Source organism: Lacerta agilis, chromosome 1, assembly GCF_009819535.1.
Source record: "Lacerta agilis isolate rLacAgi1 chromosome 1, rLacAgi1.pri, whole genome shotgun sequence".
In the NCBI taxonomy this organism is placed as follows: Eukaryota; Metazoa; Chordata; class Lepidosauria; order Squamata; family Lacertidae; genus Lacerta; species Lacerta agilis.
Window position 1 is genome coordinate 95,325,407 of NC_046312.1, and position 24,719 is coordinate 95,350,125.

General features: G+C 40.3%; 1 protein-coding gene across 1 annotated transcript in view; it reads left to right on the plus strand.

Moving 5' to 3' along the window:
• The window catches only part of THSD7B (thrombospondin type 1 domain containing 7B), a 352,151-nt gene that overhangs the window by 215,351 nt on the left and 112,081 nt on the right, over positions 1 to 24,719 (plus strand). Inside the window, 2 exon segments of the mRNA XM_033164079.1 lie at positions 4,397 to 4,529; positions 6,742 to 6,845. Coding sequence (XP_033019970.1) covers positions 4,397 to 4,529; positions 6,742 to 6,845 — 237 coding nt within the window.

Sequence of the window (24,719 nt, forward strand, 5' to 3'; positions counted from 1 at the left end):
CCTCCCACGGAAAATAGCCTTTCTGAAGGTGCTGTTTTTATTAGTGGCAGTGGAGGCTTTCCTTGAAATGCAAAGGACACAAAAAAGTAGGCAAGTACAAGATAGTCAGAGCTGGACTGCTGTGAAAACAGCTCACTCCTCTCTGCTTTCCCCATTGGATCAAATCTTAAATCTTAAATGCAGCTTGCAAAGGTAGTATAACTATTGCCCTAATCTGAATTGGGCTGTGGCTCAGTCCAAATCCAGCATAGCCACACATCACTCTTTTGCACAGACTTCAATGTCATGTGCATGTTATGGAGCAATGATCTGGAAAAGTTGGAAAATTCTGTTTGAAGACCTTGAATATATGGGCTCATTTTCAGCTGTTTGTTGTTTGTTCTAATTTGATAGGATATTCAGGTTCCCCCTCACATCTCCTAAAGTGCAGAACTATGCTTTGAGCTAAATCATTGGATAGGGGAAGTTTTCCCACGTGCCCAGTATCTTTCTCAGAAGCTTGATGCTAAGTGGAGTTGGTGGTGGCAAAATATTCCAGAAATGTAGTGTGTTGAGTATCAAACAATCCATAGCCATTTCATCCCCCTTGAGATTTCATAGCTGCCATCAGAAATGTGGTTTTCAGTAAGCACTGAAAGCACAGGAAAAGCTCATTCCAGCTACGTCATACTCAGCGTAAAGCCACTGAAATCAATGGACTTAAGCTGATCATAATTGATTTCAGTGGGTTTACTCTGAGTATGACTTATTCAGATACAACTCTCAGGAAAATGTAGTGTCAATATTGTTCTCCCCTCCACATCACCTTTTTTAAAAAGACAAGTCATTCCATCTCAAATTAAAATGTGATTTGTACATCAGATTTTTTTTCCAGATAAGTAGACTTATACATGCTTTATGCAGAGAGTTCTCCTGATTTTTGTACAGTAATGCCTAATTCTGTTGTCTGCATGAAAGTTATAATTGTTCCCATCATCTTTGCTCTTGTGTGCCCTGCCTCTACAAAAATTGCAATACACACAGTAAGTTTTTCTCGATAGATTTTTCCTGTCATTTAAAAACAGTGAATAGTGCTTTAATTAGTTATTTGCTTTTTGTACTCTCAACAAACTGTATATGAATAAGGAGAATAAATTAACTACTAAATTACTCTGTTTATTAAATAATCCTGTACAATTAAAAAAAACTCCTCCAAATTAATTATTTAACCTCATTGGCAGAGTTATCATTCTAATATGATTCTAAATTAAAACTGAGTTGTGGGAATTTTGTTGCTCACTTGATTTGCTATTGAGATGGCTATACTGGAAGTTCTTTAATTTGTGCTGCACAATGAAAAATGCAACATGATTGGAAGTTTAGAAATCAGTTCATGTTCTATGCATATGAATTAAATAGAAGAGATTATTTAACAAAGACAATATGTAACTAAATGCCTAAGCCACAGACAAAGCAGGAGGCAGTTTTACATATCAGATTTTAAATTAAATATCTGCCAAAATAACAAGCGGCTAGGCAAGCAACTTTCAAACAAACAAACAAAACAGATATTGGCATTGGAACAAATCCTTTGCCTCAGATAAAATACAAAAAAACTGAACTGGGGAATTGGTGTCCAGCTTTCCCACCTATTGCTTGTCCTTCAGCTAAATGTCATCGGACTGTTTTCTGCAAAGAGTTGTCATACACCAGGCTTCCTCAACCTCAGCCATCCAGATGTTTTGAGACTACAATTCCCATCATCCCTGATCAGTGGTCCTGCTAGCTAGGGATCATGGGAGTTGTAGGCCAAAAACATCTGGAGGGCCGAGGTTGAGGAAGCCGTCATACACCATGAATGTGCGTAGATGATATTTTGCTTAAGGAAATAAAGAGGTGGAAACTAATAATTTACCACAAGAATTTGGAGCAAAATGCAGAGGTCCTACCAACAGCACAGCACACAGTGGCACCACCACCAACATGGCTTCCTCTTCCAGTCCTAAGGCCCAAGCTGGTTGATATTAGGTCCTTGGGTCCCAAGTCATTTAGAGCTTTGGATGCTAGTTCAGCCACCTTATATTGGATGCAGTAGCTCACTGGCAGCCTGTGCAGTGCTATGAGGAGCAGTGGCACATCGCCCCATTTGACTGCCTGCTGACCAACCTGGCAGCAGCCTTCTACACTAGCTGCCAGACCATCTTCAAGGGCAGTTTCACATGACATGCATTGCTGTAGTCCGGACAAGACATCACTAGGGCATGGAAGGAAAGTACAAAAACAGAAGAACATCCAAAGTGATATAAATAAAAAATTATCCAGTAGCACCTTAGAGACCAACGAAGTTTGTTCTGGGTATAAGCTTTTGTGTGCATGCACACTTCTTCAGATACACTGAAACAGAAGTCACCAGACCCTTATATATAGTGTGGGAAGGGTGGGATTTTTCTCAGAAGCTTAGTAGGAGATGGGTGATTGACTCAGTGGGTATGGTAAACAAAGTGATGTGCCTCAAGATGCTGGGGGGTGGGGTGGGGTGGATATGGATTTTATTTCCAAAGCAGCCCGACACATGTTAGCCAACTTGTATTTAAAGATCTTCTTCAGATGTTAAATTGGAAAGCAGCCTGCAGAGATCCCTGTTAGCTATATCTCTCATAAACATTATCAAGCACTATATATGGCATCAGGTATGGGGCAGCTGGGCATTGCTTGAGGAAAATGTCCTCATGAGCCAAGTTAAGGTCCCTGCTGGACCCAATAATGCATGCAAGCATAGATTCACAACACCTGCTGTTTTGCCTTAGTAAACTTGAAAGAGCTTTAACAACAACAAAATGCTGCCTTATTTTGGGGATAAAAGAGATAACATCATTCTAGATAAACTGATGTTAGGAAAATTTGGGAAATATTAACATAGTTTGAGGTTTAAAGAAGGAAGGAGGAGGAAAACGGCTGTGTTGAATGCTGTATTTCCCCCATATCTGGGTGAAGAATTGGAGTCGATCTCAATAGTGCAGTACATTAATGAGTGGTTGAAGTTGTTTAGATCACATATAACTGAGTTTTTTAAATATGAATTTGGAGTGTTCTTCGTATTGGATTGAATTGATGACATTGCTGAAATGGTTAACGTTTTGTACAATTTTTTGCAATGTTTTGGCATGTCAGGTTCTGTAAAAATCCATATAAATAATAAAAACTTATTTTAAGAAATGGCATGATCTAGATCAGCCTTCCCATGCCTGATGCCCTCCAGATATTTTCAGCTACAAATCCCATTACCTATGGGTATTTTCCATATTGCCTGGGGCTGAAAGGAGTTGCAACTGAAAACATCTGGAGGACACCAAGTTGAGGAGCAATCTACAAAATTAAAGGATTAGAGTTGACCATGGAGGCCATAGTTATGAGAAGGGGGTGCCTGCCCCTAGGAGGAACTACCTGGTATTTTGCATCCATATGGGAACATACAGGAAGGAATTATTATTATTATTATTATTATTATTATTATTATTATTATTATTATTATTTATACCCCACCCATCTGGCTGGGTTTCCCCAGCCACTCTGGGCGGTTCACAGCATATATCGAAACATAATAAAACATGAAACATTAAAAATTTCCCGATACAGGGCTGCCTTCAAATGTCTTCTAAAAGTCAGATAGTTGTTTATTTCCTTGACATCTAAAGGGAGGGTTTTCCACAGGGAGGGTGTCACTACCGAGAAGGCCCTCTACATACAGTTGAATCATACAATCCCTGGCTGTGCAGAATGAATCCATTATATCCTAATTCATTAAGTCTAGAAAATATCTCAAGTAGCATGGCATTGTGTAGCAATAGCATGTATAGAATGCCATGCTTAGTGGCACAGATGTTAGATATGAATATACATGGACATCATGTGATGGTTCATCATCATTGCCTATAGAAGGATAACAAGGTTAACACTTTAGGGGTTACAGTGGCCAAGGAGACCTGTTGCCCTATCCTAGCAAGTGCCTTCTGTTTCTTGCAATCCACAACAACCAACTACTATCCACATGTATAAAAGACACAGTTATATCTATCTCCTTGAACCCTCCACAGGAGCAAGGCCTCTCCCACACATGTAAGAAGATTGTTGGCTTGGTGTAAGAATATGATGCTTTAGATGCCACATGTTGGTTAATCTCTAACTCTCTTCTACTCTCTCTCTCTCTCTCTCTCTCTCTCAATTGTACCTATAATTTTCAACTTGGTATCAAATGGAAATAAAGGCATATGTGTTACTAGATTCAGTGTAACCAAAGGCAGGATTTGAAGTTTGACACTTTTCAAATCAAAGGCAAAATCTCTAATGCATGAAATTACCTAACTCTGAAAGAAAGAAAAACCAACATTTTGCTACCGTTTTAAAATATTTTCCTCAGGTAATGCTCCTGCAATGAAACAGTCCCGCTACAGGATTATTATTCATGATGCTGTTAATGGAGGACAGGAATGTCCAGACACCTTGTTTGAAGAAAGGGAATGTGAAGACATCCCTCTTTGTGCTGTGTACAGGTATTATATATGTATATATATATGTATATAAGAATGTCTAAATATGAGAGTTGCAGTACTGTATTCACAAAATGGCCAGTAAATTTAATACATATTTGTTGATTTTCATTGGGACATTGAAAATAGGCTAATATCTTTTTGCAAATATAGGATGGTATCCAGTTAACACTTTTTTGTCACCACATGGAATTTCTACTTGCGCAAGGAACTCCCCCATGTGCTCCTTCCCTTCCCAAATCTGCTCCAGAGGGCTGGGGTGAAACCCACAACAGCTTTAGGGGGCGTATGGGGGCAACAGGAGGAGATGGGGGCAAGTTCCATTGCAAAGGAACTTCAGATACAAGGCAGTAGTTCAGTTTAACCAGATTTCTGCAAATACACATTTCTGGGGTAATGTGGTGGAGAGAGAAGTACAGGAGAGAGTTGCAGGAGTTCCTTGAAGATATAAATCATCTACTGTAGATCCCTTTCCATCTGGGTTCAGGACTGAATCAGCAGTGGTTGTCTTGATGGCTGACCTAAATTGAGACAGGGATGGAAGGAGTATGATTCTGCCTCTTGATTTCTCAGTGGTTTTTGTTACAGGTAGGTAGCCGTGTTGGTCTGCCATAGTCGAAACAAAACTTAGTTGGTCTCTAAGGTGCTACTGGAAGGATTTTTTTATTTTGTTTCATCAGTGGTTTTTGATAACATTGATCATGGGTTGGGTATTGGGGTTACTGTTCTACAGTGGTTCTGCTCTTACCTACAGGGTCAAGTCTAGAGAGTTACATTGGAAGACTGTGTTTGACCCCATGGTCTTTGTGCTATGGTGTGCACAGGGTACATTCCTATTCTTACGTTGTCCTGGGGGATTCCCTAACCCTCCATAGCAGGCTTTTGACGGGCACGGGTACTACAGTAGGAGTCTGATTTGGGCAAAAGATATCTCTTCCCTTCCCTTCTGCTTTCTGCTGGTGGGATTGTCCCATGGATGAAACTCCACTCACAGAATTTCTGGATTAAAGCCATAGTCGTTAATTTATCCAATGGTACCACTTGCTCCACCCAACAATAATAATTAGCGTATAATTCAAACTGTGTAATTAGTTGGTTTTTTTAAGAACACATTTTGAAACACCGACACATTGCTTAACCCACCGAGACAGCATAGCTATCTTATCATTGAAAAAATGTGTGTTGCCTGTTTGAACACTTCAAATAAATGTTTATTTTAATAAATGATTCACATAACTCTTAAAATTATGATTGTTTAAGTTAAGCCTGGTGTAAATTTAGACATGTGCCAAGAGCTTAAAAACCCGAAGCACAATTTTGCACTCATCTGTGTGCATTCATCTGTATATTTTTGCAAATAAGGATGCTTTTGTTGGATTGAAGCTCAAGTGGATAAATGACCCTGAGCTGGTTCATGGTTTATCATGATGAGAACATGTTGCAGTGAGCCTAAGGCTGATTCATGCTTCCCCTCTCCTCCTCCAGGGCAGCCACAATGAGAATATCTGAAGCTTTTGCTTCTGCTTTTGAACATACTTACGTTTAGCTAAACTGTTGTTTGCTGATACAGACTCACGTTCTGAAGTTGGCTTTAAAAAAACACAATTGCTAAGATTAACCACATTTTGTCAGGTTTGGAAGAAAGAATGAGCTGTGGCTAATTAGAAGCTTCAGATCTGGTCATGGCAGCTGCAGTTGAGGAATGAGGAGGGAGATTTCATGAGCAGGAGGCTTGCTGCAGATGAAGCCATACTTTATCACGTCCAAACCTGCCCACTCAACTAGTAGAAATATATGTTGTTCTTCACCTAAGTGAATGAGAGAACAGAATGGCTTCATTCCTTCTATAGCAGGAGTGAGAAGTCTTCTCCAGCCTGAGGGCCATGTTCTGTCATGAACCACCTTCCAGGGTCTGCATGCCAGTTGTGAGCATGGCTGCAGGTATAGAGTGATGGATAGATTACTGTATCAGGATAAATAAGGTGTCATTTATTGCAATTGTGGGCTTTGATTAGAGGAGCCTTGGTACGCTCCAAATGTTTTGCATTACATCCCAAGTCATCACAGCCAATGTTGAGGGAAGGAGAGACTTGGTGTTTAAAGTGTCTGGAGAATGAGACTGAATCAGAAGCTGTAATTAATGGATTGTTCTTTTCTGAACCAAATAAGTAAATCAGAGTATATAATCATAGCACTTCTTTTGTTGCAATTCCAGCTGGAAGATCCACAAGTGGAACTGGTGTATGTTGGTGCCAGATTCTGTAAGGCAAGGTGTGCCAGGAGTCAATGAAGCATGTGGTCATGGTTTGCAGTCAAGAGGTAAGAATGCACATTTTGAAATGCCGGTTTCCAGAATATATTTTTGTTAGCCAGCTGCACCTTATGCCATCTAACACTTGGGCTTACATTGGGGTGGGAAGTGACCTTTTTTGGCATTCAGCCATTCCTCCAAAGGCCAGAAGAAGGCATAGCCTATTGTATTCGTGTGTGTATGGATACAAGCTATAGAAACAGCAGACATATGCACATGCAGACAACACACACACATGCACACACCCTCACACACCACCCATACACATTCATGCACATTTAGCACACACACTGTCTTTCTCACTCACAACGTTACACACACACACACATACACAATCAGCGTCAGTGAGTATCAGTGCCTGGAGCATGATAATTAAATTATAAAAGTGCAACTTTGAGAACACTAATGTGGGAACGTGAAACAGGCTGGTACTATTGAGAGGTTAAGCACACCCCTTGACAACAGTTTTAGTACAGTAGCTGAGGTATCTGGTTGTTAGTCATTCCTGCTATAAAAACAAATAAAACACTTTAATGGAAGGTTATCCGAGTAGAAGATGATCACATGTACAGTACCATATGTTTGAAAGTTTAGAATTTCAGTTTTTAGTGATGGGCTGTAACATGTGCATAATTTGGGAGCAATAAAAAAGTGTGTGCAGGGAATTGAAGTAAGTAAATGTTTTAGAAAAATAGAGAATAAAGTTACCTGGGAGGTTTGGCTGCACGAACTTTCATTTCAGAGGTATGAAGGCAGTTGCTTCTATTGGAATACCATTCCAGATTTATTTCTCTTTCTATTTGGTATATGATTTGTTGTTCTTGGTTTCTTTTCCCAGTAGATATGTGAGCTGTCTGAATTCATTGTCAAAACTTTAAATCCTTTTGTAAGACTTAGGTTGTTTATTGTTGTTGGGTTTTTTAAAAGATAAAAAGACTTCAAAACAAAAACTCATACACTTTCCAAGTTGATGTTCAACATCTCCCCCTGCAAATCCGAGTTTATGTTTGTGAAATAAGAGTCATGGATATTTACTGTATTAGGAAAAGTTCTATAGAAACCTTTTTTTTTACCAAACAAACAGTTCCCAATTATCTCCTCCATTTTAAGTCAGTTGAAAACATGCAAAGAGTAGGATGATATGGACTACAAAGAACTTCCAAATTGCTTTTGGGTTCTGTAGCGCATTAGGGAGACAAATTGAATTAAAACAATTCTCATAGGTGGGCAGTGGAGGGAAAAGAACAAGAAATGTGAGAAACAAGGTACTAGGATGGTGGGATTAGATATCATTGTCCATTTAACATGGGTAGCTCAATAGTACAGTTTCCTTACCTTGGCCAGTGGTGAGGTAACATTTTACATTGTCTCTGGAACCAAGAGACCTAAGAACTCTGCTTGCAGAATATCTATTTGTTTGTTTTGGGTTTTTTAATTACCGGGTATGTATTTCGTATTTTTTACCTTGTATTTTTATGTTGTGAACTGTGCTGGGATTGTCGGGTGAAGGGCAGTGCTCAAATCTAATAAATGTGACGTCTCACCAGTTAAGCAAAATACATTAAATGTTGTGTTGCTCTGTGGGTGGGGCAAGCTGTGAGGAGATAGGTGCAAGGGGGTCAGCGAGGTATAAAGGGAGGGGGAGTTGGTTAGGTGCAAAGAGAGGGAGGTTTGGCCAGGTGTGGGGGAATGATGGCAGAGGGGCTGCTGGGTAAGCAAGGTGGGGGAAGAGAAGTGAGAAGCATGGCGTATATACTGTAAATATAGATATAGATATATATTTTTCAGTCATCCCAATGCATGGCCAAGAAATAACTCTAAAACAACAAGATAATAAACTAGGTACTTAATGTAAGCAGAAATTATCACTATCTACCAATATTATAATTCTTTCGAGGGTAAAATTTCCTTGACATATCCTTGCTTGGTAGTTACATGAACTTATTTACTAATTATGAGTCATTTTCTGAAAGTAATATTTCAAAATTGAGCATGTACATCTAAGCTTACATTTATGATTGGCGATAAGTGGCAGAGCAATCCTTTAAGGTTTCTCTATAGCAACCTTGTGGCAGAAAGTGAATCACTGTCCTGTTATTTAAGGGTTCTAAACAATGACTCTTGCATGTAAAGGGGCACCCTAACTTAAAATACTTTTGTGTGTGTAAGAAATTCCTTTGGAGGGGTGTATAGATAATTTTCTGGTTCAGAATATAGTTGTGGTGCTTCTGACGCTTCCACTGCAAAAGAAAGAGCTCCTGTCCCTTGTTGGACACATTAGACTCCTGTACTGATGTGCAAACTCCTTGCAGTAGCAATGGGGGCTGAGCTGTCCTTTCCCATTCCCCTCAGTGTACCAGCCTGCCTGGAGTTCTTTTCTTAGATTACATGTTTATGTAGCTGCCTATACTTACCGAACCTGGTGCTCTATTTTGTGGCATTTGCACTTTGATTTTGTAGCAGTATGAATGGAACCTAGCCATTCCCCCCCCCTTCATTTCGACTGTTCCTATGCAAATACTGGGTTGCCATTCTGCTTGTGCAATGGATCTGCCCCCTCCTCTCCTATTCCCTGAAGCCTCCACCCCCTTGCACCCTCAAAATGTCCTTCATAGAGTTGGTAGACCCTCTAGAGTAGATTTTGTGGATGCACACAGAGAGGAGAGGAAGTCCCACCACACAAGTGGAACTATGCACTTGCAACATTGGATGCAACCCATTTTCTCCAATACATGCACTTAGGGAGAGAAGAAAATGGCCTGGTGCAGCCTCAAACCTCCTGACTGCACACAGAGTTTGACCACGTGTATATAGCTTAAATCCTCTCCTTATTGAATATTAGAGAACTGGAGCTCCTTATGTGTCAGTTGCAATTTTAGTAGCAGCGCTCTGGTTGCCACTGCATAGGCTCCCCCCCCCTTACCTGTAGTCACCCCAACATCATTTGCAGCCAAATATTTTGATGGTAGAGCTCTGGAAATGATCCTCTGGAAACAAATGAGTTCTCGCAGCAATTCTGGACAGATTCTCTAGATCTCACAGTTTCTGAAAGAATCTCTTCCTACCTTCTTCTACATCTGAGAACCTCCTGGGGGGATAAATAATTGACCATGCCAGTATACAATAATCAGTTAACTTTAAACGACTGCATACAAAACTATTACTGATGACCTGATTGTTATTATTTTTTGCAGAAGTCCTGGGTACGCATTAACCTTGGGAAAGTCTGTAAAGGATTGCCATTGGCATATTATCCATTAGACAAGTGCTTGAATTACAGCACTATTTTATTTCACCTTGCTAATTCACTGCTTGTTAAAGTCTTATGTCACATCCACTTTTTCATCTAGGATTTTTATCATAATAAATTCATTCATGTTCTTAAGATAGAACAGCAATTTAAATAATTGGATGGTTATATGGTCAGAAGGGTGGGGAAAGGAATATATCTATCTAGTATCTTTTTTGCTTTCAGTTCCTATTACATATACACCAATTAAGTATTGTTTTTAATGTTATTAATCTGCACTCAAATGTAGAAATACTGCCTTTTTTGTAGCCATCAAAATAACAGCTTGTGCGTGTTGAGTCAAATTAAATGCTTTCTTCAAATGTGTCATTTATATCCTGGAGACTAAAGAGTCCCTTTGTTTTAAAAACATCCCTAAGAAGGTAGAGCCCTGTTTCATGTCATGCCCCTAATTCATGAGCCAGTTTGGTGTAGTGGTTAAGAGCGGCAGACTCGTAATCTGGGGAACCGGGTTCGTGTCTGCACTCCTCCACATGCAGCTGCTGGGTGACCTTGGGCTAGTCACACTTCTCTGAAGTCTCTCAGCCCCACTCACCTCACAGAGTGTTTGTTGTGGGGGAGGAAGGGAAAGGAGAATGTTAGCCGCTTTGAGACTCCTTCGGGTAGTAAAAAGCGGGATATCAAATCCAAACTCTTCTTCTTCTCTTCTTCTTCAAGGACAAAACAGAGCTTTTCCAAAGCCATCTTGTTTATTTTCTTGACAATGCTATCAGCCCCATTCTAAACATGTATAGTTGGGAGTAAGTCTCACTAGGACTTTCATGTGGAATATTAAAGGTGACTCCAACATAGCAAGCTGCCTCTCATCTAGAAGCAAAAGCGTTTGAACTCCTCCTCACAACCACACCAGAACAGGGGGTGGCGAGTGTAGAGGCCTGAGGCTCACGGTGGTTCATTCTTGCAATGCTAAACTTCACTTTAACATTAAGTGCAATCTAGCCCAAAATCGTTCTATCAACACTCTGAAAACCAAGAAGAGTCTTTATAGCAATCTGACCTGACAGTGATATGTGCAGTGTTACATTTTAACCAAAGGCAATTTAGTAATGTGCCGAGTTTCAGTAAAAGGAAGATGATAAACATTGTGTCAGGCAAAATTATACACGTGACTTCAGTGTCAAAATAGGCAATGTTCCCCCTCTGATAGCTTTTTATATATAGTACTTGCACAATATGAAAAGTAAGGCACAGGGAGGCTGGAGTTTAGAGCACCATACTTCTATCCAAACTGGTTATTTTCTCCTAGCATAATACAGAAGACTTGAATTACAGGATAAATGCCTTATGCCTAAAAAACATTAACAAAATCAAAAATAATGAGAGCAAAAGACTTGAAGGGACATCAAAGCTTTTCGCAGTGTGGCTTTCTCCATTAATGGGAAGGGATGAGAGACCCACCACCAGATCAATCAAAAATGCGTCTGTTAAAGTCAGGTCTAAATGTACACAGTTCAGAAGCGATATTAGCATTTCTTACTCATCAGCAGACAGCTGGTTGTATGGAAGCTTTATTTAATAGTTTAGGAAAAATAAAGGCAACTTTTGTTTAAGGTGCTCCTACTTCAATGTGGAAAATGGTGAAGGGGTGATGAGAGAGTGCAGGGATCCTTTTCAATACCATTCCTTTATTAAGTTTGGTCCTCCTTAGATTTCTTTTATCTACTGTGCATTGCCTTTGATTCAAGCGACCATCTTAGGCAGTGTATTCCTCCCTTCTTTTTCTTTCTGTATTTTTTTTAAAATGACAGCAGAGGACTAAGCAAGAATATATAGTAGATGAAAGATGTCTTTAGAGATCCAAACTGTTCAGGGACTTGCTCAAGAGGATGAAAGACATAATGAGAGAGGAAATGAACAGCAATCTCTCTTGAACACTGAAGTGAGGTTCTTCTAGTTGTTATTCACTTTACACTGTTTCATAGTGAAACTGCTATTCCTCTGTTTGAGGGTTGTGTCATTTCAGTGGCATGGTTGAGATTTTTCACAAGGATTGTTTTGTCAAAACAGAATTTGGCTCCTCCTTTTCTGAATTTGTTATGGTATTTGGCATTTGGCTGTGGCCTTTGGGTAGCATTCTGGGGAGAACGAGAAGTGAAGAATCACAAGCCATGGATTAAAGCCAATAGTAAGTCCAAACCAAGAGGCAGGATCACGATGTAACCCATACATCTGGATATTGGTATATGCACCCTTTTTATGAATGACACGTGTCAACAACAGAAGTATGGCTTCCAAATTTAAGTATGAAGACACAGCATGCCATGGGGGACATAGTATTTTGTGGATTGGAAATATGGAGGGTAAGGGAGAGAAATCCCAGAGGGTAAGGGAACACAAATTCCAAACATACAAGAGTAGGCCACACCAGAAAAAGCATGGGCTTGACTGGTAGCTAATTGGATTATTTTTATCTGTGAAGGAGGAAGAGGGAGAGAGGGAAAGGCAAGGGTGGTGGGAAAACTACTGTTGCCATATAAGGAGAAAGGATGGCATAGATGCAGAAAGGCAAGCTATGGGTGTAAACAGGGCTGGGTAAATCTGCCCTTAAGAGGGCAGATAATTAGGGAGAGAAATTAAGCGATTGAAGTAGAAAAGTTGTAATGTGATTATTTCCCTTCTTCAGAGAAAGGGGAAGTGAAGAAGTTCCCTTTCAGTTGCTCATGGTGACATGTAGGTTCAAAGCTAGGCCTGAATGCCAGAGGCCTTAAGGCCACAGCTGGCCTTCCTTGACAGTTGTTGTTGTTGTTCAGTCGTTCAGTCGTGTCCGACTCTTCGTGACCCCATGGACCAGAGCACGCCAGGCACGCCTATCCTTCACTGCCTCTCGCAGTTTGGCCAAACTCATGTTAGTAGCTTCGAGAACACTGTCCAACCATCTCATCCTCTGTCGTCCCCTTCTCCTTGTGCCCTCCATCTTTCCCAACATCAGGGTCTTTTCTAGGGAGTCTTCTCTTCTCATGAGGTGGCCAAAGTACTGGAGCCTCAACTTCAGGATCTGTCCTTCTAGTGAGCACTCAGGGCTGATTTCTTTAAGAATGGATAGGTTTGATCTTCTTGCAGTCCATGGGACTCTCAAGAGTCTCCTCCAGCACCATAATTCAAAATTTGACAGACTGCAGGTTATTTCCTTTCCCATACAGACAGAGACAGATGGGGAAATAAATGTAGATAAGACTGTTTAGGTTCCTTTTGGCCCTGTGCTGGTTCATTTCCCAAAGCAAGCTATGTGGGATCATTGACCCCCCCCCTCCCAACTAGAAAACTGAAATGGCTTCAAAGGTGAAGCTTGATGGTGTATCTTTCCTTGGGTTCATATAACTTCTCCTGCAAGTAGGAGATCCTAGGGTTCAATGCCCTCCTCACATGATTTTAAGACAGTGTGGTGTTGATTTGAATTATTCTATGAGTCCATGAACCTCCTATGGTTTCTGGCCTCTTCCCCAGATGATTTCTTCCACAGCACATTTCAATGTATTCTTAAATGCCGTACTTCTTTTCCTAGCCTTTTTTAATGTGGAAGACTTAACTTATTCTTGCCATGTTTCTCTCATCTGCCAGCTTTTCATATGCAGAAGTGATTGGCATGAGGGTTCTCTCCAACACATGCACACACATATGCATGCAGTTTGCATTCTGAGGTGGTAAAGGCCATTTCTTCTTCTTTGCCCTTACACTTCACTCTACTAATCTCCACATCCCCTGTGCATGGACCTTTCTTCCATACAGAAATGGAATAAGCTGTGTTCAGGTATTTTCCTGAATGTTCAAAGGGTTAAACTAGGGTATGGAGTGCACATGCAACTCTTCTCCAATATCCCTGGTCTGCTCTTCAGAACTTTCTGCAAGTACTGTAAAGTTCCAAAGAAGCTTTTGAAGTGGGTTCAATTAAAAGTGCTTGCAAGCCCCTGGCTTATCAAGGTTTTTGATTTCAGGGACAATTTATAAGTGAATGCACTTAACAACTGACTTCAGACCTAATCATGCAAAGATCTGCATGATCATGCATACCTGGGGATGCTGGGAGGTGAGGCTTTCATACAAGTCTCTTTCCCATCTCCAGTTTAACCCTTCACCTGCTCAGGTAAATGCCTGAACAAAGCTATATCCCCAAGAGAAATCCATGATTATATTATAAATGTATACTGTGAGTGGGTATTCAGTTTCATGAAAAAATAAAATTTGATTTATTCTAAGCACATTTGGTGCATCGTAATTAACTCATGTGGTAGGTGATTAGAAAAATGACATTGGCTTTATGGAACGGTGGGTTTTATATTTATTTTCAGAATGATTAATTACCGTATCCACATAAAAACAGCTTAAAAAATGCTTTTGTTGTCTATTTCATCTCCTGCTTGCAACGGCTGATAGCTTATTCAAATAGTACATATGGTAGCTTCATCCGGAGTGAAGAGAGTTAGATTATGTGCATTGATGAGCAAAACCTAACAGCATGCCAAACCTAGCTTAAAATGTTATCTTTCACCTTAGAGTAGTGTATACTTTCTCTCTCTCTCTCTCTCTCTCTCTCTCTCTCTGTGTGTGTGTGTGTGTGTGTGTGTGTGTGTAGAGAGAGAGAGAGAGAGAGTAAACATTAAAGGTGAGTGGAAATGAAGAAAAAAAATCCTACTGGATGTGTTTTCAACATTTTAAAAGGTAAATAGAATTAATCCAAAGCACATAACCTGCTGAAAGTGTACCTCTAGACCTGTACACTTTAAATCTTAACATGCAAGTGATATCTGCCAGTTGTCTTTCCAGTTGTGAAATAAATCTAAGTTTATTTCCCTGGGAGTGTTGCAAAATGCTAGTATGTGTTGAAAAAATTTAGTTTGGAGATTTCTGATTAGGATGGTTATTTTAATATTAGGCAAAGTTGAGAAGAGAGTGATCCCTGAGGGAATTGAATAACCTTCTATGCACACTTGCTTAGCTGTTGGCTTTGCCCAGCATGAAAATAAAACACATAGGATGCATGTTATTTAAAATAGGTATCTATCTTCTCTCCATCCCATTATTCTGGTTTCCTTCTATTAGCAAGTGATTTGCAATGCCGTTTCAGCTGTGACAGGTAATAATCCTATTTGCCTGCAGAATTAAATATGAAAAGTACTTTATATAGCTAGATGGGTCCCAACAGTGGCAAATGGAAAGGTGAGTGTTAAGTGCCCCATTTGTTTGGTTTGTGTCACAAACACCACTGGGGAAAGATGCTTAATGTTTTGCTTGCCACTGAATGCCCTTTTAAACCTCCAGGAAAATATCTTTTGAAAATTACAGCCTTAACAGGGGGATTCTGGTTTTTAACAAGGAAAACAACTCCGCAAATTATAATATGTAACCATTTGAGACATTTTAAGTAACTTAGGAATAAATCAGAAACTTTGATGCAATTATGTTCCCTCATATTTTCAGTGGTAGAAACAAGGAGTTCCAACTACACACACACACACACACTAAATAGAAAGGATTTCTACCCATTCAGCATTTAATTTACATTCTAGCTTCACTCTACCCTCCCCTCCCCAATTTTCTCCCTCTTATAGAAAGCAGAAGGTGTCTCTGTGATACAAGCCTATACTTTATAAGATAAACAAATGAGTAATTCAGCATTTGTCATCGGGTGTGTTCCATATACGGACCAAGTCATAATTTTTGAATTGTCTGTTAACAAACACTAAATCAGAACCTCTTGTTTTCAAACAATAGTTGTATTTCATAAGGTATATTTGACACTTCATTATCTTATCTGTGAGAACCCCCTTCTTCTCTGAAACAATATCCCTTCAGTTGAACTTGCAGTAAAAGTCAAGGTCGTAGCAGCTTGAGAATAAAGTTTTATATGGGAATTACCTGCCTTGCTATGGAGAATACAAGTAAATCAAATGTGCTGATAGGATATCTAAGTCTACAGCTCCTTGGCTTGTGTTTTATTTGAATCCAGTTGAGAAGAATTTGTACTGCACCTTTTTATAACTCTATCCTCCTTGGCGAGTCTTTCTACAGAAAGTTTTCTACTAGAGCTAAACCTATTGATAAAGTGGGGAGAGGGGGTTGATATATGTGACTGAAATGAGGAAACACTTTCCCACATTTTGTGCATTGCTATTTCTAGTGGGATATCATAGACATTCTCAAATAAATCTAACTTGCTTTTTTGGTTGAGTACTGCCTTTGCAGTTTGAATTTATCAGTTGGTTCCCTCATCCGGCCTTTCATTTTGCTGTAGAACAAATATTCATGGAAATTGAAAAGGCAAGAATTGATTGTGTTTTGTTTCATCTGAATAAAAAAGACTTGCAAAGAGATGTTGCTGTTTATAGATATCATACCTAACACTTGCAAGATGTTTTCCATGAATAAATCCATTGCAACTAATGAAATATTTGATATGACTAGATAAGTTTCAGTACATTAAGGACAGAAATCTTTAATTCATAAGTTTTATAATTGCTTTCTAAAATGTTGCCAGTAGGCAAAGCCTGCGTGTTCTGCTAATCTTTGCTTTAAGGTATAATTTGCCAATAGTCTAATGTTGTTGGCATTTATCATGTTAAAAAGGTTTTCTGTTTCTACTTACCGAATGTCTCTGGTTTGATTGATGGGAGCAATCTAGTTTTTATAGCATGCTGAAACTATTTAAAACATTTTTTTTTATTGATGATGCCTTTCTAGAGTGGCATAAAATGCTTTAAGCACTATGGCCACAGTCCAACAGCAGCTTGAACATGCCTATTGAACTTCTGTGACTTCACTGTCCATTGGATTGTGGCCTAAGGCTACAAGTCACATCTGAAACTTAATGTCAATATTCCCATTTATTAGAAGTGATGAGTTAAGGCTACATTTATAGCTCAAGTGGCTACCTAGTAGGAACTCTAGTTCACTATGGATCGACCATTCCAATATACAACAAGGTAATATTAACTCTTGCAGTTCCATCAACTATATTCCTTCCTTGCAGAAGCGTTTTTGCCTCTTCAGTGCATTGGCCACCTGCTTCCACCACCGCAGACCCACAGCCTCTTAGCTCCTGTACTTATGTTCAGATGTGCTGTACATTTACAAATACATTTTTGAACCAGCTAGTGTTTTTCTTGCTTCAGGCATCATAAAGGGATAATGTCTACTTATGCTGTGTAACAAAAATGACAAACCATCTGAAGATAAGTAATCCTGAACAATAATGAGATGAAACATCATCTTTCTCTCAACTTGTTCAGTAATTGTTCCTTGTGGCCAGATTTTTATTTGTTAATCCCTTCCACATCCTCGTGACCTTGTATATTCCAAGCCCCACAGTGCCCTCAAGTGTTTGTGTAAACTTTTCTCATGGCATTTTCTGTGGGTTTTTATGATCCAGAGAAACGTTTTCAACCTTAATTATCTACCCAATCTTAACTTGCCCTCAATAATCATCTAGCAAGCATGGTTCATAAATTTGCCGAGAGTTCCTTAGAAAACATTTTACCTGCAGAATGCATTATCTTTTATTGAGCCCCATAAAGAGGCAATTCTTCTGTAGTGTAGAGTTTTGATGACACAATAGTTTTCTTGTCTGTTTTCTCCCCCTCCCTGTCCATTGGCCACTACATACACTTAGCTGCTGTTATGCTTGTCTGAAAAATACAGAATAAAGAGAAGAGCCCTCGACCTTCATTAATTGATCACCCTGCATTTAAAATGTTAGGTTTCTAAGAAAGTTCTCAGTGAAATTTCTCTTTGGTTATCTTTCTGATCTTCTCTTTCAGATCCTCGCCCACTTTACTCTAGCTTTGCTTTTTCTGTGTGTGATTGGTGAGCTGCACCTTGCCTCCGATCATACAGACTTCACATAAACATAAAAACCACAGATCATTCATGTTTCCCTGAGAAGCATAGACATGACTCAGAGAGAAGTTCTATAATGGCAAACAACTTTGTAGCTGCATCCACCTTTTTGAGGATTCATTTTTACCTCTCTGAAACATAATTAAGATTTTTAATTTCTGGAGCAGTTTGTCACTAGAGTCATGCAGTACACAACCCATTCTCAACCTGATTATGCCACTAGCACTGCCACCAATAATGAATAAGACAAAACAAGTAGACAAAAGTAAGTGGAATAAGAGAGGGAGGAGAGGTAGAGGAATAGGAATGCTCTCTTCCTTACCCTTTGGAAATTCTCCCCTTACTTTTCTGAATCACACTCTTTCTCTTTGCTTTTACCATTGGAAACAAATAGCCAGTAATGTGGAACTAAAATGCTGCTACACAATAGGCTTCTGCCTTTCTCCCTTGTCACATTATACGTGCCGCCTTCTTTCCAATTAAGATTCAGCTCTCTGTCTGTAAATGGCAGGCAGTCATCTCAGCCTTTGAATATGCAGTGAAAGAGCACGTCATTCCAGTAATTCCTGTCCATGTTGCTGAACCAGAGTCGCCCCATGGCTACTTTTCATGGTTTTGCCCTGGTTCTGGCTGCTGTTCTGCGCTATTAGCTGGCTATGTATTTAGCCTTAGAGGGTTCAGCTACGCATTACATCCCCATGTTTGTAGAAGGGGAAAGGCTGTTTCCTTGCTGCAAAGCAACACTGTGAAGAGGAGTAGGAAAACAGTGGGGTTGGGTTGCTTAAGGCTTCCCCAACCTACCACTTGATTTGCATAATTAGCAAAACATGCATATTGTGCAAATTAGGCCACCTGGATTTCAGGGACGGGAATATAGCAGCTATATCCTGACTGCAGATGTGGTAATCTGCAGTCAGATGTGGCAGTCAGCAACTACAAAGCTACCCTCACCCCGTTCTTGAAGTGTCACTCAAAGGGGAATGAGGAATTGTCATTCACCAGATGTTGCTAGACTACAGCTCCCATTATCCCTGACCATTGGCCATCCTGGCTGGAGCTGATGGGAGTTGGAATCCAAAAACATCTGCGGGGGGGGGGGGGGGGGGGGGTTGGTGGGTTCTCCACTTATGCAGTAAGCACTTAAGGGGATACTGTGGTGCTGTTTTCTGAATTTAGTCCTTGGCTCATTGAATCACAGATATTGCTTCAAAAAATTCTTCTCCCTTTTAGTATACCTGAAGAGAAGAAACAGATGATACAGCAAAAGGGAAGTGCATGTTAGTTCAAATAAATAGGATGCTGAAGTTGTATTGGGGAGGATGAGAACAACTTGGGGGTGACTGTGAAACACTGAAAGGGTGGGTTTTAGGATCCTTAGCCCCCACCAATTACAGAAGACATGGTAAACAATGTGTTCCAGAAGAAGGCAACTGCCATTCATAAGGCGTCCCAAATCACACCTGCAAATTAACAACACTGATTAGCTTTTTACTTTGATTCTTACTCCCATGTAAATATGAAAGCAAAAAAATGAATACCATAACACATATTTATATTTTTATCGGGGAAATAGTGAGAATTTACAAAACTTGCCAAATGTTGCATATTTGTGTAGAGTTATTTTAGTCTGTTTTTTGTGCATGCTTCTGGGGAAACAGCTGCTATTTACTGTATCTCTGACACTAAACATTTCAAACTTCAGTGCTCTCTTAAGCAAGGAATATGCTTGAGGAATTCTAATGGCTGCTCAAAGCTTTAAATTGTTTTCTTATTACATTTTATTTCCTAAGTAACCCATTTAAGAATGAAACAGATAATTATACTTTTTATATATATTTATTTGATTTTCAGTGAAATTAGGACTGTCCAGATATTTGCTCTTGCATATTTTATAATGCCTTGCAGATGCGTGTATTCTTTTGATCATTCTACAGAAGGAATGATCCTTCTACAATAGGAATGACTGGTCATGATAGCAGAACCAATACGTTGTTTCGGTGGCATTTCGTAAGTTAGACAAAAATATGCTGATCATAGGAGCTGCTCCCAGTAGTGGGTGGGGTGGTGGCTAGAGATGCTTATCTGACCTGTTGGATGATGAATTGCTGTTGCTTACCAAGGGAGGGTGGTGTGGTGCAAACATACCATCAGGAGCACCAGATTGCCTCCAGTGGTGCATTTATCCTATGCTGACCTCACCACCACCTCACCCCTCCCGGTAAGCAGCAGCAGTGCTCTTGCCAGGAGGTTAGATAAGCATTTCTGCTTCAGAGTGCCATCTGCTACCAGCTGCCCCTCTTCAGGCCAAGATTAATTCTACACTAGCTATTTTCTAAAGAATTGCCATCATCAAACCACTACACTACCCTGATTTATTTTTTTAGTTGTGTACCTATCTAATGTAGACTGGCAAAGAGCTATTGGTGCATCTAGCTGTAAGAATGGTCCATGAAACAATTGATGAGGTGGTTGGTGATACACTTCCTAACTTTATTGTGGTGTTGGTGGGAACATGGTTGGTTGCGGACCCATGTGCAGTGTACCCAGGGACGGGAAGGGGCAAGGTGGTGAACAGGTGAAAGAACTGATGCAGCAATGTTCTGGAATTAAAACTGGCACAATTTTATTGATTACAGATGTAGGTAGGCCATAGCTGTCAACCCTCCCTGCTGTTCCCCACTGCTATATACATAGCTGTCAACCCTCCCTGCTGTTTCCCAATGCTATAATAAGGGAATTTCCTGCAAAAAAGGGAAAGGTTGACAGCTATGACTGATAGGCTTTGGCCTCAGCATTGGGTATGCACTTTGAATCAGCCTCCCATCTGATGACGAGTTTAAATGGGTTGTGCCCAGGTTAAGGAGCACCTAATGACATTGGTCAATTAAACTGGCTCCATGGACCACAATCGGAAGTCTTACGACCTGTCTGCTCACCTCTTTTCCTTCAGGACAGGAATTCCTACCTAGACCTCTTTAAAGGGATACCCTGAGATACCACACCTGCGAGGGGGGTTGATGCAGCAGTTCACCTCCTTCCTGGAAAGAAAGCCTAAGAATTCAATGCAATGCCTTATACAGCAGAAGGTGTGACAATTGCTATGAGGAAGGCAAAACCCCAAACAGATCCAATTTGTTTACAGGCAAATTCCTTCCCACCCCCGAATACAACAGCTGATTACATTGACAGCAAGGTCTTCTTAACACAGTGCTTGCTGGCCTGTATTTAGGCTGGGCAGGTGGGTAGAAATGTTACCAACTGTGCTGCTGGCTCATCAATGCAGCCAACCTTTATACCACAGTGGCAGACCAGAGTGGTCTGCCACCAAGGCCCCACCTCCTCTGAAGGCCTCTATTGGCCAGTTCAGTTTCAAAATCTTGGCAGGCTATCACATTGTCCCTCACAGCTAGCCGGGTGCAAGGACAGCAGCCAGCCATGACAGCCAGGGGCCTGATCTCCCCCCTCCCTGTCCCCAGGAGCCATGCAGGGCTACAACAATCACCCACCAAAAGAGGGTAGGCGATCTTTTCTGACCCTTTACTAATTCTGTGTTTACAGCCATAGCAATTGCTTATACATATTATCCAATACATGGCCAGTAGTCCAGGATACACACACACAGGTTTCCAACTATGCTTTGGCTATGCAATTTACACAGCCAAAATCTCCCATTAGTTAGTAAGCTTCTCCTTAGGCTATAACAGGCATAGGCAACCTTCGGCTCTCCAGATGTTTTGGCCTACAACTCCCATGATCCCTAGCTAACAGGACCAGTGGTCAGGGATGATGGGAATTGTAGTCCGAAACATCTGGAGAGCCGAAGGTTGCTGACCCCTGGGCTATAATGTTGTAGTTATTCCACAAACTAAGGACTGTAATTAGTAGGTTGTCCATATCCCTTGATTAGTGATCTTGTTGTATCATGTGCTTTGCTTTGCTTGTTTCAAGCTTAATTTCAAAATAAAAACCCAATGCTTTAAAAAAACAAACCCAAAGGAAGTGATTGGCTACATTCTGGAGAATGTGAACAAGCAATTGTTGTGGCTGCAAAGAGAGGGAAAGTAAAGGGTCAAGTGCAAGTAATACAAAAAATAAAGGTAAAATAGAGCCGAGCAATGCAATGCTCACTATGTCACCAAGTGCCTTGTGGGCCATTTGGCCTCACCATGAGGAGGAGGACGTTGCATCATGGTGACTTTGCCATGTTTCATTTTTTAGTTTTACATTTTAATGCAAATTAACTGAAGGAGGAGAGAGAGAAAGGCCTGTCAGCTCACATTAGCTATACAATCTGCACATCTTTCTTAGATTATACATACAGATCAAATTTTTGCCATCCAGTGCCTGAGTAGACAACTAAGCAAAGCTGGTGTTTGTCAAATGTAGCAAGGGCTATGCTCCATATTAAAACATCTTAATATGTGTCAAATGAGGACACAATGACTGAAGTTATGAGGAAAACCAGAAGACGTTGTCATGGGTTTAGCCTAAAGAAACAAAAAAACAAGTGTCAGATATGTTGACAGAAGATACGTTTCCTGGACATTCTTACCTGGAAATAAGGATGGTAGAATGAAGGAATGCACATCATACATTTAAAGCAGGATATTTTGAGGGGAGGTGTTGTGCTTTAAATGGGTGGTGTAGGCAGGGCTGGCACATCCATTTAGGCGAAGTAGGCAATTGCCTAGGGCGCCAAAATGGAGGGGGCGCTGGCCAGGCTTGGGTGCGACGGGCTAGCAGCAGCTTCTCTGCTGTAGCGGAGAGGTGCTGCTTGCTCCCTACACCACCCCCGGCTCCCGCTAAAGCAGGCTTTGGCGGGCGGCGGGACGGGTGAACAGCAGCTTCTCTGCTACAGCGGAGAAACAGCTGCTTGCCTCTCCACCACCCCCACCTCCCACTAAAGAAGGCTTTGGCAGGGGGGGGGCACCAGAAGGTGGTTTGCCTAGGGCGCAAGAAGCCCTAGCTCTGGTCCTGGGTGTAGATATGACCTTAGAAGGCAGGATAAACAATGGATTAGCAAGTAGCATCATCATAATTTTCCTAAAGATCTACTTGAGGTGCACCAAAGGGATCACAGAAGATTTTTGATATTTGCCTTTCCTTTGGACACCAGATAAACAAATATCACATCTCATTTCGGAACCTGCTTTTGCTTCCTTCTGTTTCAAAGGCAACACACCACAAGACATGGACAGCTCCTGTTTGAAAAGCACAAATGCAGATCTTCCCTGGAAATGCAGAGCTAGTTGTGTTGCAACCAAGGGAAATAAATATAAAAATGTTGTTACCAGCTGTCTACAAATAGCACAATAATCTTCCATGGGAGTTGTTAAAGAAAAGTAGGCTGGGTATGTTGTAAAGTGAACATACTCGTGATGGTAGCATTTTGCTGTAGGACAGATGATTGTGTTGTGTTGGATGATCATTGGGGTACTTCGAGTGCTGCTTCTGGAACCTACATATATGCAGTGATCTTTGTTTCAGCAGCTACTGTACTTTAAAAGAATGAATTAAGCTGTTCTTTGTAATGAGATGTGCATTATCTTCATGCCATTAAACTTAACACGAGCAGAGTAAGAACCCGCATATCTGCTAAGTTTTAATAATATAGTACAAACACTACCTGAGTTTCAGATATAATTAAGATGTCTCCTTTCCCCCCTCATTGTCTTTCTTCTTCTTCTTGCTAATATAAAGGGGGGGGGAAACCTAAGTATAAAGAGCAAGTGACATACTGCAAATGGAGTCTCCTTATTATTCATTTCCCCATTCTTCTTTCCTTTTCATTTTAAAGCAACGGAAATGGAAGAAGGAAGCCACAGTGGCATAGCTGCTGACAACTACAGAAAAAAAATGTGTTTTGACTGATAATGACCTCAGCCACAAACATTACCATAGGATCAGTAAATCTAATTGCAGGCTCATCTTTCCTTAGGACATAACACTTTCAATACTCCTCTGCTGGCATTATAAGACTTGATCATTCTTACATGACAAATAAGCCTCTCCTTATTTGTGGCGGAGATCAAAGTTTTAGAACACAATATAGGAAATGGATCATTCAGCATCTTCCCCTTGCCAGCCTGTACGTGATGGATATTTATTTTCCTCTCAAGATAGCAGTTCTGTAAAAGATTTCATTGCTCCATGATAAAGAATACTTAAGATGATGTGTTAAAACATGGAGATTTGCACATGTAGCCTTATATTATTCCCTTAAAGAAAAAAAGAAAACTTCCACACATCACAACTAGATTTTGTTGTTAATAGTATTCAAAGCTCTGTATACATTATATTTTCAAGGTTCTACATCAGAAGCTTTTAACCATCACCTTCCTTCCCTCACTTTCTTTCTTTCTTTCCCCACCTTTCCATTTGAGAGTGACCTTCCATTTACAACACAGTATTTGTTTTCATTTCACAGACACTGGGCAATGTTCTGTAATGGCTGAGAAAGGTATTTGATTTTTTATGTAATGGAAGATAAAATATATCTTTATTACTACTCCTTGGAGTAGATTTAGCTGTTTACCAGTTTGAGATGTGTATGTCAGAAGGTAATCCAAGATCAGACTAATGTAGGATTAAACACATGTATCCATTCATTGGCACACAAAGCATGTCTTTAAATACTGTAGCTGACAGTATTTAACTAGTTTTAAATTGTTTTCAACCAACTCAAGCAACTGTATAACATTTTTCATGGGTGGCACAACCCATTTTGCTGCCTGAGGTGGAA